The sequence below is a fragment of the Antedon bifida genome, chromosome 4 (assembly GCF_963402885.1).
Source record: "Antedon bifida chromosome 4, ecAntBifi1.1, whole genome shotgun sequence".
Taxonomy (NCBI): Eukaryota; Metazoa; Echinodermata; class Crinoidea; order Comatulida; family Antedonidae; genus Antedon; species Antedon bifida.
In genome coordinates, this window is record NC_136229.1 from 4811668 (window position 1) to 4831727 (window position 20060).

At 32.3% G+C, this 20060-nt stretch overlaps 2 protein-coding genes and 1 non-coding gene across 3 annotated transcripts; 2 read left to right on the forward strand and 1 right to left on the reverse strand.

The window, feature by feature from the left end:
* The first annotated feature begins 4487 nt into the window (after positions 1 to 4487).
* Positions 4488 to 4559, forward strand: Trnad-guc (transfer RNA aspartic acid (anticodon GUC)). Its single transcript has one exon. It is a non-coding gene; the product is annotated as a tRNA-Asp (tRNA).
* Positions 4560 to 5510: 951 nt separating this feature from the next.
* On the forward strand, positions 5511 to 19437 carry LOC144840924 (F-box/LRR-repeat protein 4-like). Its single transcript, XM_078697016.1, has 16 exons — positions 5511 to 5726; positions 6103 to 6291; positions 7045 to 7135; positions 8037 to 8166; positions 8721 to 8813; positions 9470 to 9570; positions 9998 to 10122; positions 10446 to 10586; positions 11083 to 11192; positions 11878 to 11987; positions 16373 to 16502; positions 16776 to 16868; positions 17003 to 17110; positions 17403 to 17477; positions 17684 to 17788; positions 18303 to 19437. The coding sequence occupies exons 1-16, from the start codon at positions 5700 to 5702 to the stop codon at positions 18436 to 18438; spliced, it is 1764 nt and encodes a 587-aa protein (XP_078553142.1). The 5' UTR covers positions 5511 to 5699; the 3' UTR covers positions 18439 to 19437.
* LOC144840925 (uncharacterized) lies at positions 12507 to 15194 on the reverse strand. Its single transcript, XM_078697017.1, has 2 exons — positions 15135 to 15194; positions 12507 to 13404 (listed from the first exon to the last, which is right to left on the reverse strand). Exon 2 carries the CDS (start codon positions 13391 to 13393, stop codon positions 12527 to 12529), a length of 867 nt encoding a protein of 288 aa, XP_078553143.1. The 5' UTR covers positions 13394 to 13404; positions 15135 to 15194; the 3' UTR covers positions 12507 to 12526.
* Positions 19438 to 20060: the final 623 nt, after the last annotated feature.

A 20060-nucleotide genomic window follows, 5' to 3' on the forward strand; every position in this document is an offset into this window, starting at 1 on the left:
TATTTTGAGAAAAAAACGAAATTTTAAGACACCTTGGTAAATTCGCGAAAATTACTCACGCCATTGCAATATTCTATTTCAACGGCCGTCGGGAGCAACTATATTCACGGCAATCTGACATTACTGTATAGTCGAGGCAATTTTGGTTTTATGAGATATCGTAATGTCTTTTTTGAGAGAACGATAAAAATGTAGGCCTATATTTATTTTTAAAATGCATGCATAAGTTGTATTGTTTTTTTGTTGTTTTTTTTTTATTAATATTATTTTATTAGTAGTTAATGGCCAACATAGTCATACTAAACAAATTCATATTTTTAATAAGGCAATTTGACATTCTGTTAGGCGAGGCAATTTTGGTTTTATGATGAAGATATAACGTCTTTTTTAGAGAACGATAAAAATGTATATATTATTTTAATAATGCATGCATAAGTTGTATGATTTTTATTTTATTAAGACAGACCGTTAAAATATAAATTCTCAATGGTTTATACATTTTTAGTAGAATTTCGATTTTAACTTTAGAAATATCTTCAGCAGATCATGAATAGAAATGGTTCTGACACGAATCTACGACTGGCGCCATTTCAAACGTGATTTCCTTACTAACTACAGCATCATGACAAAATGCATTGCGGTATTTAAATATACCGCAAAGCATAAAACGTATGGTCTTCTTCAGACAAGATTCACCGCAAGATTCCCATCGGTGTATTAAAACACCTGGTGGTGTACCGGAAGAGTCACGGCGCGGCGTTACCGGCACTGAATAATGTTGTTTTATGTCTTTTTCCCAAGCTGTTTACTGTAATTTACTGCTAATGTAAACATGTTGTACACGCTTATAATTCTTTATTTGGCAAATTGAACACATACGTAGGCCTACTGTAGGTCTACTAGACATGATAGGCCTACGAACTATAGGATGGTCACATTTTATTAAGAAATTGGCAACGGCGCGAGTGTCAACTCTTGAAGGAATGTGCGCGTCCACGCGTTCAAACGGTTACCGGTAACGAAATGAGGATCCCCCAATTCCATAAGCGAAAACAATATTTGATTATAATTTTAAGATTTAGCATCTTCTTCTGTATTTTCTTCTTATGGTAAAATATTCATATCGGAAAATAGACTTAGGGCCTACTAATAACAATATTCGTTACAGCGCTGATGCTCCTATAATTCCAATGTATTAAACGCAGAAATTATTATTTTACGATGCGAATACATTATTTTATAGTGATAACAAATAATGCAATATAAATTGTTATTAAAAAAACAATCTGAGAATTATGCTTTTAAAACTCATTTTTTCCTTTCTCCTCCGCATGCCTAGAGTAAGTATTCAAATTGATATTTTTTCTGTTTCTGTAGAATTGACTGAAGAGTCTTAATTGAGACAATCATCCCCAAGATATTATTGTTAGGCTACATTTAGGAAGTCCTTTTGACAGCATTATTCGATATTTCATTTTGAAGTTGGCATCTCGCAAAATGCATGCGCTATAGATTTGTTGTTTTCTCGGGGTCTTCTCACTGTAAGCCTTATCTTTAGTATGGGGAAGCCTTAGGGTGAAGAACGAATGACTCATGATGTACGTTTACCTCACACCGTATTATCGTCATTGAGATCAATTATAGACTTAGGCCAACACAGATGAAACGGACATCAAAATATCCCAATAACATTCGTGACGTATAATATGACGTAGTTCTGTTTGCTTGGACAGGTAAACAAGGCATTTTTATATAAAACAGACGCTTTTATGACGTCAATAATGGGCATAAAACTGTGGTCTAAAGAAAGAAGATATTCAATCTTCGTTTAGTGGATGCAATAAGCAACAGTGTCAACATTTCCATAATTGTCATTCTTGGACTGGTAGACTTCACAATTTGGTTATCATATTATTTGTGTTTTCAGGGGCTGGGCGCTCGACAGGAGTATCCCAATGTAATGTGTTGTGTATAGACTATTTAACAACAAAAGACAGAAATCCCCCTTTTTCTCGTGATATATTAAAGATATATTGTCCCCCTAAAAAAATTATTTTTTATTATTTTTATTATTCACTCTCACAAAAAATTGGGTCTGAAAAAATTTTATTTACCTGAGAAAATGTAATTTAAAGCAAAAAATGGTCAAATTTTCTGGAAGACAATGAGTTTTTGGGTAATTTAACTGTTTATTTTGTCTTTTTATAGGTGAAATCATTTTTTCCTCCGTTTTTTTTCTTATGGAAGTGAACAACTTCATTAAAACTGCAAAATGGCCTATTCAAAGTCCGATTTTAAAAATATTTATTTTTCATGATTTTGGGGGACAATACATCTTTAATGTTATACCAGGCTCATTCCTTGGTTCCAGCAATGATGACAATACCGAACTCAAATTATGAATTTCTCTGAAATTTTCATAGTTTTTGTTCAAGTCTGTAAACGTTAAAATTATACGCGACTAGGCCTATTTTTGTTTCTCTGATTGTTGTGAATTTTCATTTTTCTTTTAGATTTTCTTTTTTATTTTAATTTATTTTTTGAAATTTAGCAGGATAGGCCTAATAATATAGAATTTAGAGCTACTCTCAAATCACAATCATGGTTGAAATATATGAGTTTACAAAAACATTCAATAGGCTTTATACGTCCTACATAAAAATACAGATAACATGTACCAAATTTATTTATAAGGTATTTGAAGAAATAAAAGTGGGAAGAACCCATAAAAGACACAAAAGATAACTGTACAAAATAGAGGCCTATTTTACATGAAGAAGAATTTAGCCCTAAATGAAACAATAAGAAAGAAAGAAAAATTCAATTATGCCTTTAAAGTGATATGAATCTTTTGATGAATCAGTTTGGAATCTAACCAGACGGAGTTTTTGTAACTGGACATAAACGGATGAATTACTGATAGACCATGCATGGATTTTTGACTGTTAACATGTTCAACAGGCCCGCCACTGTGTTTTAAACATGTTGAACTGTTCAATTAGTGTATGCAGTTGATTGAACCGGTAAATGTATGGTTTAACCATGGATCTATATACGGGTTTAACTGGTTCAGTTCGCGCCCCATTCATATCGTGCTCATTAGTAATGAATAGGCCAACAAATTCAATTAATCAGATTAGACTACGACTGACTTAATGACAAATTGAGATTTAACATTCATTCCCTGATGAGACACACTTCGAAGCGGAGGTCAATTTGCATAATTTAATTTATTTCAGTTACCATGGAAACAGAACGCAATTTCCATTTTACATAGACGTTGGATGCTTTGGTTATATAATTGCAGATATGAGGGATCATGTTGAAAAGTTGAGAGTCAGGCTTTTGTGTTGTACGTATTAACATTGTGAGGAGTAGGACAAATTCATGTATTAATCTTGGAAATAATCATTTAGGCAATATTCATTCATTCAATCTTTATTTCAGAATCTCTGGTCCATATTGATAGTAAAATTAAATAGGCTATAAATCAATTAAAAAGACTGTACTAATTACTACTCCTCATCTCAGGATGGCATTCCACCTGGAGAACATCTTTGATTTATATAAGACGTTGCCTATAATTGTTGAGACTAAAACATTTTTACTTGAACTGAGCCTACACATCAGCCATATCGATTTTCTTAACAATTCATAAAAAGAAGGAATTCTACATTCCGTAAACATGCATGGTGGCACTATATAATACACGCTCAGCTCATACTCTTATTCTTATTTTTACTATTACTATAATTATACAGGGATCTATCTTTATTTCGGACTCATTTTAACTCAACTGTGAACCGACTCGAAATAGAGAAAGGAATATGCTCAAATAAAAAATAATACTAGTAAAAATATAGTAGACCTAATAAGAATGACTGCAATTTTAAATTACCAAAAAATGACACTGGCCGTTAAAAGCACCGAACATAAAGCGATGCATAGTCCCTCAAAAACATGAAATGAAGATTAATTAAATCAGAGTTTGATGGGTTATTTTGTATAGTTTTATAGTTAACTTTCGTAGAAAAAATATTTTCACTTATTTAATAACAAAATAGATGTTTAAATTCAACCAATTTTACTATTTTTTGCATTAAATTACAGTTTTTCAGGTAAATAGTATTTTTTTTCGATCCAATTTTAATGTGACATCTTTTAAGAATTATTTTCAGGACGAAAATAATATATCTTTATTAATATTATATAGCAATTAATTATATTCGATGCCACTTGGAAAAATATGATAGTAAATAAACTTAATAGGCTATAAACGTAACCATATTGAATGTTTAGCCTTGTTTACTTGTAATAATCCGCCTATTATTCCTCTATTGATGTTATTGCAATGATTAAATTTGATCCTATTTGCTCCCCATAACCGTATGACACGGTTGAATGCACAAGATCAAAAGCGGAAACAAATCGTACTTTGTGGAGATACAGTGTACAACTATGATAAAAGTCGGTTTAATAATAAGCAATCCTTGATAGTATAGTGGAGAGTATCTCCGCCTGTCACGCGGAAGACCGGGGTTCAATTCCCCGTCAGGGAGCTTATCTTTTCTTTTTTTTCCATACATATAAATATTTATTTATTTAATAGTACGTAACATGTTATAACGATTTATCGTATAAACCTTAAATACAGCATTTGTTTCAATAAAAAAAAATCATACCGCATACACAGTGCCGTATACATATTAGGCCTACTTGGATAGAAACAGAATTGTTTGTTTTTTACAATAGGTAGGAAGGCCTCATATATGGTTGTATTGCCAAAATGCTCGGTTTTCTTTCAACCTATCTTTGTCAACGTTAAAATAAACACATTTTAAATATAAATTTTCATTGTTTTTATCTGAGAAAAATAACCCGTTTTTCTTAGCAATTATAGACGATATAGAGATATTATACACTCATGACGATATTAATTTAATTTACAATCAAATAATTATTTATTGGGCCTAAAACAAAGACTGAGAATATAAATTAAAGGAGTGACCATTCGAATAACCATATCAGTGGCGGAATAGTAATTCTTGTTCATTATTGTTTTAATAGAGAGACATTAAACAAATATATACTAAAAATAAAGAGTGTGGCAACAAAATTAAAATGACTCGTTAAACTTGAATTTTACGTTTTTGATTCTTCAGGTTTTTATTTTCGCACAAGGATAAAAAAAATGTTATTTTGTAGATTTTTTTTTTCATTTTGCCCAGATGGCAGAGCTTGTACTACCTACCGTACTAAAAAAATCTAGTGATTTGGAATTTAAGAAAGTACTAAGACTAAGTACTCTCTAGAGAGAGGCTCTCTTCTATTCTCGACATAGCGCCACCAATTTACCGAAGCGTAGAGAGAGAAAAAAGCAGACAGTAAAAGAAGAAGAAAGAAGTTGGTAAAAAGATAAACAAAAGAAACATGTTGGCTTACTAAAATGCCAGAGAGATAGCCTCTAGGCCTAGTAGTCGTTATTAGTGGTCGTACTACCTTCCGAAGTGTTTAATAAGTGTGTATTTCCTTCCGAACGTCAAGTTTTTCCTTTAATCATTTCCGATTGAAGGCCTAACTAGGCCTACTATTTACTAAGCTTTGTAACTCTGGCCGATCAGAAGTCGAGGAGCCGCAGCGTATTGTATGCGTTTGTGGTCTCCTGTTGTAGGCCTAAGATTAAACATCATTCATGCAAAATGGCTGGAAATTCGTGGAATAAAAAGGTGAGGGAAACAATTTGATTAATTTTATTTTCTAGGCTAGGCTAGGCATAATATTAAATTGTCATTACATTACCTGATAGGCTAGTAGGCCTAGGCCTAATATTAATAATAATTTAATAATTATTGGATTGAAAAGAAAAAAAATATTGTCAGCAAAGTGTATAAATCAGAGATGTTCATTGTCTGGAAGTCGATGGTTTTTGGTTAAATTTAAAGCAAATCATTGTTTTTATTAATTGTGTTGAGGTGAATATGAATAACTTGATTAAATTATAAAGCATCCTATTTTAGGATTGATTTTATAAATCTATATTTTTCATGTTTTCAATGCATCTTTAAAACATTATAATGTATGATTTTATTATATTTTTTTCAGAATTATCTAGATGGAAGCAAAATGAAAAAAGTGAAAAAGATTGGCACTGTGACTCAGTATGTTTCTAATGTCATTCATTTCAGTTCTCAATATGGACGTGAAAATTCTATTGGATACTCTATGACCAACCTGGTTGGAGAACCAAACTTGTTAAACCAATATGGTGATTACACACAAGCAGCGGTGTTGGTACGTTTTAATAAGTGGAGCTGTAATTTGGTGGTTAACGTGCTTGCCTTCCAATCCCAAGGTCCAGGGTTCAATCCTGACCTAGTGCCAGGGTTGTAACTCACAATTCTTTCAATTCCACTCTCTAAGCCTCAAATGAGACTTAGTTTATAAGCACTATATTCATCCTGTAACAGGCCTTTTCTTTTAAGGTGAGCAAGTGCGATCACTCACCTAACACACTCCTAATCTGCCCTTGAGGAGTGTGATTTACAACACACTTAAATTTGGTAAACTTCTACACACCAAAATACAAATGGCACACCTACAGCACCCCTGAATGTATTGAGGAGTGCAATTTGTAGCACACCTACAATTTTAGAAAAACAAGGCCTGCTGTAATTGGCGAGTTTGTAAATATTACACATAGCAAATATAACTTTGAGGCCCTTATTTTCGTTTTCAATCCAAGTCCAAGTAACCAAATTCATTTCAAAAGTGTCTTTAATGAAATTACTGTAGCCTTTTGTGTAAAAAGATGATGGTACCTATTGTACCAGTATATTTCTCATTTATGATGTAATACATATTATACTGTATGTTTACAAATATTTTATCCCTTTCTTTAATTCCTAAAGTTGTGTGTTTACAAATCAATTTCTTAGTTATTTATCATTATCATTTTTTAAACCATGATTTAAATACTGCTTGGATATTGTACCTTGCCTAAGTGAAAATTATCCTTTTTGTAATAATAATTTATGATATCTATAGAGAACTTATGGAATCTGGTGGTTGACTGCCCCCTCTGCGCCCAAAGTAATTGACAGCCAAAGAACAAGTTATGCAGGACAGGATTTTGTTGGTGAGTTTTTGTACATTGGTATTTCTTGAACTTTAAATTAATTTAAGACTAAAATTAAAAAGGTGTACAGTACTGTTTTTATGTTAAATTTAAAGCAACTCAACATCGTCGAGACATTTTCAACCCTACTTTACTTTTCATTTCATAAACATTTATTTCTATTAATGGTGCATAGAAAATAACACATAGTTTACCACAACAAACCTAACTTTAGTAGTGTGTATTTCCCATGCAAATCTTTTAAACGATATTACATTAAAGCCATTCAACTGATTTAAAATCTAATAGTGTCAGGCCGTATCATCTCTGGGACGAATTGTCCCTATACCCTCAAAATGAAATAAAAAAACATCCATTCAATTGTGTGTTTGATTACTATGCAACTTTTAGCCACAACATAGAATAATGCTTATTTGGTTGATTATCTTTGAAGTTGAGTCAACCACTGTAGTATCTTAAAGTTTAGCTGCCTGAGCACATTGCATTTTGAGTAAGGTTAAAAATTGTTTGTCTACCACCACCTTTTATTTTATTTTTTACAAATGATATAATTAATCTATTGTAAAAAAAAAAACGGTTCAGCATTGTGCAGAAATATAAAACAAACCCTAACACTTTTAGTTTAAAAAGGATTTGCTTGCATTAAATCCAGTCAAGGTTTCCTTGCTCATTATACAAAATCCACTCTCAATCTCTTATCAGCATTTAGCTGTTCTTTTGTAAACTCTTTATCAGGAGACAATATGGTACTGTATTCAAATAAACTAGTTTGACAAAAAAAGTGTGATGTGCCATATTATGGTAGTGATATGCTTAAATATGGTAGTGATATGACATCATCATGTCCATATATGGCACATAAAGTATGATATTGTAGACAAGTGAATTTTTGTTGTTGCAGATTTATGGTTTGAGACTCCTGTGTATCCTAGCAACATTGCCTTCTATGAGACGTACCACCCTGGGGCAGTTTATGAAGTCTATGCTTGTAATATAACAGATAAAGATAGTAACAAGAAGGAGAATATTAGGTATGTATTTTTAGTTACAGTAGAGCACAGTTGAACACTCCCTATTCAGGGGACACCTTTCTGAGGTGGTCAATATATGTTTTAATACTACGGCCAACCAGGGACACCCCTATTTACACCATATTCAAGATTTTGCATTCAGGGGGAAATAAACGACCAACCCCTATTCAAGGGACACCTATTTACACCCTATTAATAATTTGGGATTTAGGGGATACTTTTCTGAGGTCAATATGTTCTAATACTTTGACCAACCCCTATTCAAGGGACACCTCCTAATTACACCCTATTAAAGATTTGGGATTCAGGGGACACCTCAGAGACAATATTTGTTTAAATACTATGGCCAAACCCTATTTAAGAAACAACAGGCCTATTAAAGACTTTGGTTTGTTGTGTCCCAAAGTGTTTTACTGTGTTTAGGTAATATTATTATTCATTTATACTATTTACTTTATACTCCATAACTTACTAAAAAACATAGTCCTATTATGGTCTTAATAGATAAAAATTGATCTAATAATTCAGACATTTCTATAATTTTTCTTGTATAGGTGGGAATGTCTGTACAGCTGCTCTGAGATGTCGGCCATCAACCAATTCCGTATTTTCAAACAAAATTTAAAGAGCTGCTCTTTTCCAACAGCGTAAGTAAACTCCCAATACTGTAAATAAAAATAAAAACTGTCCCAAAATATACATTATTGTGGTCTAAATTATTTCCTAATCTATAAAATTGATTCTTTAAAAAAAAATCTGAAAATGGGATATTGTGAGGTAGACCAAAGGGTGTATATTTGTTTTTTCCGGAAACTGTACTGTACCATGTAATATTTTTCATTTAAAAAAAACAAACATCAATTCATTTTATTAAAACTGTCACGGCATAGAGTAACAAGGTTAATCACTAAACATTTTGTTAATAAAGTTCTATAATAACTTACTTTCTTCATAGCGATATCGTACTAATCATTTTAAACTTGACCTGACATCTGTCCATTGTTTTATCTGGCTTTCTTTTAACCATGAGTAATTGTCATTGTGTATCTTCACACTCCATAAAATACAATTGTTTCAGGTTTCTACCATTGTCTCAACTTCCAAAACGTACAATAGCCCTTGTTTTAATTTCTTTTTTTATGGGATTTTATTGTTCTATGTAATTTAGTATACCAGCTAATTTCTGAAATTTTGAGCTGCAATCCAAAATCAATCTAGGTTGATATTACTAGATGTTGTACCGGCCTAGGGTTGAATATAGCCATGTCTTTTGTGCTAAAACTACAATATTTATTATTTACAGACTATTAAGAGTAGTTTTCAGACACAAACACTTAGACTATTACCCAGAGATTGATGCTATACAATTGGTAGGCATCACATCAGACTCGCATGATGGAACAGGTAAGAAAACAATTACTGAAAATATCCACTATTTTCTGTATTAAGGGTCTTTCACACCTATTCTGGCATGTTCCGATCCGGCGCCGTCAACCAAGTTGAACGTTTCATTTTCACACGGCTACACGCATATCGATTGGCGCATAGCCATGTTGAGTGTCATGAAAGCGAAACATTCATTTGCCGCTGCGGGGCCGGAACCATGCCAGAAGTCCTCCAGCATGTAACTCTCCTCCAGCATTTTTCAATTCCTTTTCTATGAAGCTGTTTGTTCAAAGTTTTCAGATATCTATTGATGTCATCTCTAAACCGTCTTTTTGTCTTCCTCATCCTCCTCTTGCACTTACTATATTTTACTGTCACTATGGGAGTACTTTTCCAGAGTTTGTTATAAATTTTCATTATTATATCATTATAATTCATTATACAGATATAGATGAACTATACAATGGCTTGCAGAAACTAGGAATTTCAAAGGCAGATGAAGGGACATCGGATTTAGAATCAATAAGTATAGAAGGGGCTGGCTCTAATGGTGGATTTGATATCCTACCGGTAAAATGTTCATTATTTGATACTAATTGTCTACATTCTGACCTAACAACAATAGATCCTTGGGGAGGAGGAATTCGCTAAATTTTGAGTAAATCAATTTTTTAGAGGGATGGTCATACTCACTTTTCAGAGCAAACCCCCTAAAGCTTTGTCTACACTATCAAAAAAAGTGTGATTTGCCCAAATATGGTAGTGATATGACATCATCGTGTCCATATATGGGCACATCACATTTTTTTGTCACAAAGTCAGCACCAATACCATGTGATTTGTATTTCTATACAGTATAGTATTCATAAACCTAAACATAAATGTTCTTTTAGGCAGAAGTGATCCAGTTAATATTTCAGCATTTAACTGTTGTTGAGCTTTGTCAAGTTGCGTCTGTGTGTCACCTCTTTAAGAAGCATTGTTATGATTCCCTCCTGTATGGCCAGCTTAACATTCAACCGTATTGGTCTAAAGTAAGTGTTAAATGCATTATGGTTATAATAGTTGACTGATTTCCAATATGTCTATGCTCTATTGCTCCAGTCCTGTTTCGGCAAATAAAATTGAACCTCAATTTTTTGTTTTCACAATGCACAACGCGACTATGCCCATCTCGATTGGCTCATAGCCGCATGGAGCATTTTGAAAACGAAACACTGAGGTTTGATTTGTCAGAGTCGGACCGGATTGTGAAAGACCCTTAAATCTGTACAGGATATGCATTTACACAGCGTTTATACAAGGCATTGAAAACTTGGAAAATCGTGGAATTTTAATTATATTTTTTGACTATTATTAAAAGTACATAGAATGAAATATAGACACCATTTATACAAGTATATCTCTTTACCATGACGTAACCCGTCATGTAGAACTCATGGAATTTTGTCTAGAATACTGTAGTCAGGGACATTCAATGTTTTGTTTTTATAATATAATTCTTGAAAATTTATTTGAATTTTTCTGTAGTTCAACAATTCTGCCATGGACAGTTTTTCATCACGATGTAGACAACTGAAGCATCTGTGCCTAGCTTGGTGTGGTAACTGGGGGATGATAACTCCAGACACATTTGATAGGTATGTAAAGTATATTTATTTATACTGTAGTATGATAATTGTATTTAACTACTGTGGAATAGCTTTGCATCAGGGTGGTGGGGTGGGGGGGAGTAATTGGTAAGGTGTTTGCTCTACTCTGACATAATTTTGTACTTTATTCTATTGTACATTATTGAGAACACGCAAGTATTTCTCAGACGGGACTCGAACCCACGATCTCCAGATGAAGAAAGTGGCTGTAAAATACTTTTGATTGCTGGGTTTCAGAAGCTATAGGAATTACAACCACCCAACGTCAACTAGTAACAAATGCAATTTACAGTAGATTACTGTATTGTATGAGAATTTTCATCACATAAACATACAGTATATTAAGCTCTGTCTACACTATCAAACTTTATGTAACAAAAAAAAATGTGCCCATATATGGACACGCTGACATATTTGGGCATATCACTACCATAATTGCACACATTTTTTTGTCAAACTAGTTTGATAGTGTAGAAAGAGCTTTAGAAATGCTTGACAGACAGCTAGTAGTTGTAAAATATTAGAATAACATGCCTATACAGTTTCTTTTATTCATGTATTTATTTTTACAGTTCTTGTTACCAGTTTTAATATTTAATATCTAGGTAACGTTATCCTTATGTTATACAATTTCTTGATTATATGCAAAGTTTTAAAACCTTACTGTTGACAGATTCATTAAGAAGTGTGGAATGAATTTAGAACGTTTACAGCTAAACTGCTGTACATTCTTAAGCGATGAGAATTTGCAGACTATAGCAGACACGTGTACACAGTTAACAGGTAACTATTCTCACAGATCCAGAGGTGTAGCGCCCAGGGTGCATGCTCTTTTGACAGCTAAAATAAAATTTAACTACTATTTATATCTATTTACTACTGTAATAGTAATATACTAGTTATAATACATTTGCATTGGTGGATACAGGATTTTTTTAAATTGGAAAGTTAACATTCAATACTAAAATAGAATAGCATATGCTTAAAGTCTTGGCATCCAATTCCTAAATAACAAGAAGTCATTTGCTTCGAACCCAGATTATGTGTTTGTACAGGATACCGATTAATGTAAAGTATATACATATTTTAATTAAGCCTATACCTTATCCATTAATTTATTATAATTTTTTTTAGTATTAAAAAATCTATGTTATTGTAAAATATATCTATTTTTAGTTAGAAATAAGACTACAAAATGTAGTATCAGTACCTGTATGTTTAAACATATATCTTAAGCATTCATTAAGAATTATGTTTAATGTTTTTTAGTTCATTATACAGTATACACAGTGTCAGTTTCTTACATATTTAGAAAAATAATTTCAAAAAACTTGTATGCGATTGTTGTTAAAATCTCCCACAACAATTTGGCGGTCCTTCGTTATTGCCACGCCACTTGGCGAGAAGAATTCACCGTCTCCCGAACCCTGTTCTCCAAAACATGTCACAGAGTTCCCCATAGCATCCAGAATCTGGACTCGATTATTTTTCCATTCCGTTACCGCTATAAAGCCAGTACGATCAACTGCTATTCCCATTGGGTGATGGAATTCTCCGGGACCACTTCCCTCTGTACCGTACGTACAGCAATACGTGCCTTGTTCATCAAAGATCTGTACGTTGTTGTTGTAAAAATCTGTCACTGCGAGTTTACCGTTTGGCATTATTGCGATACCGACAGGATCCGTGAATTCACCCGGATCTGTTCCTCGCTTACCAATATCTTTCATGTGTTTCCCATCGGCTGCGAATACTCGAACGCAAGCATTTTGTCTGTCGCAAACGTAGAAACAGGTAGAGCTGCAGGCCACGCCCCAAGGTTTGAAATTACATTTCATGTCCAACATCACATCACGTTTGTGCTTACCGTCGTTGGCTGTCATTACTTGCACCTGGTGCCCATCTGTATAGCTACATACCAAGTTACCGATCGGATCGGTTGTAACCGCAGTCACGCCAACATCAACCATTAAATTGACGTTGTGCAGTTTATAAGACGAAGAGAATTCCCCATTAGGCGAAAAGATTTTGATTTCATTCGTCTTGCTGTTGGCGATTGCGATTTTGTCATCCTTAGTGATGCAGATTCCTAGTGGGTGGTGGAGAGATTCCTCCGTGAATCCTCTACGACCAAATACTAGTGTTGGTTTGCCCTTTTTGCTGTAGTCTGGAAGCGGTGATTCAGCCATGGCCCTTTCCTCTAAAATATAACATAACATTATAAAACATTGTCTAAAATAAAACCTATTAAAATTAGATGAATAGAATAATATATTCAATTTATTTTTAAGCTCTGTCTCAAAATTTATGTCTATATATACTGTATGGAGACGATGATGTCATATCACTACCAAATTTAAGCATATCACTACCATATAACATATAAATCAAAATGATTACTAACAATAAATCAAATTTTAGTTGATAGTTTCTTGTCAAATATTAAAAAAACACAACCTCTTCTCTGTAAAGAAGAAAGTTAATCGATTGTTTTGCAGGTTTTTTTTGGCTAATTTTACTATTTATATTTCTGTAAGATGTCAAAGTTAATTCAGAGGATTTTTAAGATACGATTAGCAAGACACCTAATACTTTTGTAATTCTAAAAATATCTTGTTGTTGTTTGAATTTGTCATCAAAGATTCTATTTCACATGAATAGATTTAGAAGTTGAATAGTTGATACGCCTCAACGATTTATATAAATGAATTGTGAAGATAACTTTGGTGAACTATTTATTTTATGGAAACTTTGGTATTTGGGATAAGATCCAAGTTTATTTGAAATTATTATTTGAAGATAAAGTAAGCAGTGTTACTGGAGTAAAATACAGTTTACTTCAGTAATAAATGTAAAAACAACCCAAATTACTCCTTTAGCTCTTTCTACACTGTCAAACTAGTTTGACAAAAAAAGTGTTATGTGCCCAAATATGGTAGTGATATGCCCAAATATGGTAGTGATAGAGTTGTACAACAAAGTCAACTTACTAGATGCAACTTCATTGGAGCCTGCTTCAACAGAAATTTATAATTCCCAGCAATGTTTTAACTGTATATATGAACTATTTTATAAGTTGTTTTGTGACTGTGCAATTTGGTAGTGGTCACTCTCGTACTGTACATTTAAAAGTAACACATCCAAATGCCAACTTTAAGTCAATGGCTACCAGATGTCTCTATGAGACGGTTATTTGAACGAGTACCAGAACCAGATATGACATCATCATGTCCATATATGGGCACATCACATTTGTTTGTCACATAAAGTTTGATGGTGTAGACAGAGCTTTATTATGAAGATGTAATGTTCGCAACAAGATAGTATGTATAAAATCCAAATTCTTTCGTTATTTCATTCTACAGTATTTTCTGTTTTGTCAATCTGATATTTTCCAATCATTTTTAAGTAATAATACTTGATAATATTATAATATTTTAATGTATTTATTTATGATATCCTACAGTAGTATCCACCAAAAATGCACATATCAAAGAATTGTAAGACCTTAAACTCTGTCTACACTATATCAAACTTTATGTGACAAAAAAATGTGATGTGCCTGTATATGAACATGATGTCATATCACTACCATATTTGGGCATATCACTACCATATTTGGGCACATCACACTTTTTTGTCAAACTAGTTATAGATTGTGAAGACTGAGCTTATGGTGATGATATTCAACATTGATATGAAAATAAAAAGTATTATTGTGAAAAATACAATGAAAATCACTTAAATCTGTTACTGCACGGAAGAAAATTCACTCTTTTCAGGCCATAAACCCATCCCCTTTCAATAAGACTATAGTACGTATGTATATGTTAGACTAGCAGAACTAATGTTTTAGTACTATAATAAGTCTAAAACCATCAAAATCGCAATTAGTTTCTTGAATTAATGAAAGCAAAATAATTGACTTACCTTGCTTGGTATTTAACTTCGTCGATGTTTATCGCTAATGCGTATTAGTACAATATTCTTGACTAAATGACCCCAGGCTTGGCTGCATTTGTTCTGTTTACAAAACCTGTCCAGGGTATTATAAATAGTATCCCATACAAACCAACATTCTTGGCACCCTGCCAACATTTGTAATCAATAAATAGGTAGGAGGGTTGTTTATAGTCAAATAATAATAATAATTTATAAATAAATTTTGCCTTTGTATAACGATTATTAATTTTTCTTAAATATTTAAATAGAATTCTATTTTTTTGTAGTACTTATTAAATTTATTTGATATTTATTTGCTATTATAACATTTTGCCTATTGACCATGTAACAGTTAGATTTAAATCACCTATTTTAGAAATGGTACAGTCCATTTAATACTATCAAGTGATTTTGTTTGCCAAACAACGCTGAATAATAGATATATACAACACAAACAATGTTATCCAGAAATACTATTCATGAAAATAGCAATATAAATTTGCGTGACCTGTTTTTTTTTTATACTATTCTGTTTGCCATCAATGTAGTCTTTATTAATATTGACACTTTACCCCATAACTAGAGATAAGCTAGATAAGCTGAGTGATTATTATTAAAGATAAAATGGGCACAAAGCTACACAGAATACAAATGTGTGTGTATTTAGGTTTATCATTAAAAACTAAAGGCAATTGACCCATAATTAGTATAGATAATAATGTTCAAACAAATAACTATGATTAAAGATAACACAAGTGTTCATCTGTACTTAAATGGCGCCTATTGTATGTTTGTTGTAAATTAGATGAGTGTCTTTCTTTGGCATGAGTGGTCTGGGAAATCCAAACTTTGTAGACGTAAAATGATTATAAATAAGATAAAGGGATGGAAATGTATCTTCTTCTAGCATTCTTCATTCTCGGCAACTCTACTTGTATCTTCATGTTCTGATTGTGCTTCTCCTTATCTTCCCATGACTCTACCATCCATTACCATCACTCTCCCATCCATTCCCTTCACCCTCCCATCCATTCCCTTCACCCCCCATCCATTCCCTTCACCCTCCCATCCATTCCCTTTTCAGGTTTCTTCGTGCCTCCTTCTCTTCTTCTTTATTTCTTCCTCTCCCCACCTCCCTGTCCTCTATATTACTCCTTTTTAGCACACTTTCAACTTTTTGTTTCTGTGTTTAATGAGCTTAACCAATACCCTTTCTTTTTTCCTAGAATTGGATTTCCAGGCCTGCACACAACTAACAGGTGTTAGTTTTGGTTGTTTATCATCCCTGCATTGTCTACAACGGTTAAACCTGTACCGCACAAACCTCACAGACAATCAAGCTTGTTTCCTATTCAAGTAAGTTTCTAAATTTAAGTTAGAAATGACATATACAACAATTAATGCTCTGTCTACAAAAACTCTACTCAAACTTTATGTGACAAAAAAAATGTGATGTGCCCATATATAGACATGATGATGTCAGCTCAGCGATATTAAAATTAGTCTATCCTGAATAATAATAACATGTTACTTTTCATTTCTATTGTGCTTTTAACAAATCGTCCTTATATCTAAAAAACAGATACCTTTTACAGCTTAAGTAAGAAAAAAATTCTTTTATTTTTATAGGAATTTTCCTGAGTTGGAACACCTGAATTTAGGGTCTGTTTCAGGCATTCAGCACTTTGATGTTGTGATGGGGTCATTAGGTCATTATTGCAAGTGAGTAGTACCATGGCTTTACTTATCCTGTAATTGTATGTACTTAATGTAAGATAAAAACAATACCGTGTTTACTGTGGTTTTTTTTTTCAATGCTTGGTAAATAATTGTCAAATAATATTCTTCTTTCTCAGGAAATTAAAGAGTTTAGATCTTTGGAGAGCAAAAACGTTGACTGATATTGGACTAGGCTCCTTGGCTAATGGCTGTCCGGAGCTATTAGAACTTGACATAGGCTGGTGGTAAGTACAACATGCCTCAAGCACTATATAAATCATATTGTTACCGGAAATGTATTCATATATTCTGTGTTCTAAGTGTAATTTCAAAACAAATTTAATTCAATTTATTCCGGATACAAACAATAACACATACATCACACATGCTAGACACAGCGAACTCAATCGCTTTCAGACATAAATGCGAACATATTCAATATTTTAATATGCAGTGCATACTATTTTTGTTTATGTTTACATTACCACCACAATAAACAGTTCAAAAAAGTAATCTTTTTTTTATTTGCTATTACAGCTCTGAAGTAAATAGAATCGAGATCTTGGTGACAAAGTGTAGAAAACTGAAGAAACTATATCTAACTTCAAATAGGTAGACTCCACTAATACTTACTTTGATATTTTAAAATTAATAAATACAACAAATTTAGAATGAAACTTATGATTTTATATGTATTATGAAAAGTATATATAGGCCTATGTATGGTATCCCTTGCAGACAAAGGTAGTTGTTTTCAAACCCACAATAACATATCCTGAATTCCATCTATTGTATTAAAAAAAATGTTTTTTTTGTAGGACAATAACAGATAGAGATCTGGAAGCCATAGCTGCAAATTGTCAAGACCTGGAGCAATTAGACCTGTTAGGAATGAGGTATATTAGCCCTCATAGTCTGGAGAGGTACAGTATTCTTCTTGTACAATAGGTGTCCATGTTAGCAAACTTGATTTAAAGCTCAATTATGTTGCTTGGTTCTGGGCAATATATAATATATTGCAAATATGTAGAACAATCAGAGGGGGAGCATCAGAGACAGACCTCCCCCTCTTGTCACTAGAATAAAGGCCATATACGTGGCTGCAGTCGCTTGTGCAAATTTAAGTTAGTGTTTACCGACCGGCTTACCAACCGACCAACATAATGAGCTATAGAGTTGTGTTTGCACGCGACTAAAAATCCTCCATGGGGAATATGTGAAAATATAAATAGTATCAGCTAAAAAGATAAAGTACCTATTATATATCACATTATCTCAGGTCTAAATGATTTTAGGTTATGTGATTCTGTTGGAATATTATGAGACTTTAAGGTGGATGAACCCCGTGAAAGAAAAAAAAACAACAATAAAGCATAAAAACCTTGTCATCATAATCACTTCCAAATTGTTAATGAAATGGTGTTTTTTCTCTTACAGAGTACTAATAAAGTGCAAACGGCTCATATTTGTTGATATATCATTTTGTGAGCAGATCACTAAAGCCGTCGTAAGCAATCTGGAAGCACAGTATCAGAACGTAACTATCAAGAAAAGTTTCAGTCATCCATCTTGATTCTCTATCATCCATCTTGATCCTCTATCATTAGCTGTTGAATCCAGATGTGGAAGTAACTAGGCTAGAAAAAGCACTCAATTTTACCTCAGGGAAACTTGTGGATCTATTCACCAATCACACAATTCACATGTACACTTCAATTTTAAATTGAACACCACTTAAGTGAAATCCTTAAATATTTATTGACTTCAGTAGGAAGGGAAATCTCACTTAGTGCAAATGGTAAATATGTTTTCCCCATTCAAACTTTGGCAAGGGAAGCAGCCTTAAAATTAAAAAAATCTCCTAAGTGAATAACGGAAATTCTTAAACATTTATTGACTTAAGTGAAATACGTATTTAAGGAAAATTCTTTACTGAAGTGTGATTGGTGAATACAGCCACTGAACCATTTTACTGATAATGCCTTCTCATAAAATTGCCAGTTACAGAATTTACTGATACTTTAAAAAGTATGCAAAATTGTCCATGTGGGTAAGATAAACAAGTAAATGTACATAAACAAGTACATTTAGTCCTTCGGTACTGATGATAATGAATTTTAACAATACAATATTAATTGTGCAATTTTGTTATGGGGAAGGCAATTACAGGTGCTTGAATATGTTTTATGCTAATAAATGTTTTATATTGTTTTTTTAAACTAACATTTTAATTACTATCCATTACTCTTGGAGAGTATTGTGTGTGATTTGTTCAGATATGTTTGGTTATACCACTAATACTACAAACACTTTTGTTTTACAAAGTTTTTGTTCATTTATTAATATTTCAAGCACAAGTAAGCATACATTTTCTGAATTAGAAAATCATGGTTTTAAATATAATAATTTTATAAATTCTACACTTTCATATGACAATCATATTAACTGCTTTATATTTTTACTAACATATTCACTGTTTTAAAATTTTGTTCGTTGTGCATTTTTTTCAAATTGTTTTATAAGAAACAGTAATATTATATTTAGTGTACATGCCAATTCATAAATAAATATAATTTTGGTAATGAAAGTATTTGTCATCTGTTGTTTGCTCCAGTGTCATATATTTTATATTTCTTCATTTTTTACGGGTTACCAAGAGTTGGCGGAATAATTCACAAGAAAGTTTCCCTGAAAACATCTTTTATGCAAACATTTTATTGAACGTTTTGATGTATTTTACTAATTTTTCATCTACCTCAAACAATTTACTTGGATAAATTATTTATTTGTACTAATGTATTATGGTAACAATTTCATAATTAACAATTTATATTATGTATTTTTACAATTTGTCAAAAATCATATTTTTATAAATTACTGTACTGTATTTCTAAACACATAATACAGTAATTTATAAATATAAATATCTTAAAGATTTATTGTCCCCAAAAAAACATGAAAAATGAAGATTAATAAAATCAGACTTTGAATAGGCCATTTTGTAGTTAATCACTTCCTTAAAAAAAAATTTGATGTTTTCACTTATAAAATGACAAAGTAAACGGTTACATTCAACCCAAAACCCATTGGCTGCTTTAAATTACAATTTTTTCAGGTATATATTCAATTTTTGGTCAAAGTGAAAAACTATTATGTGACATTAAAATGGCATATTCAACAACAAAACTATTTTTT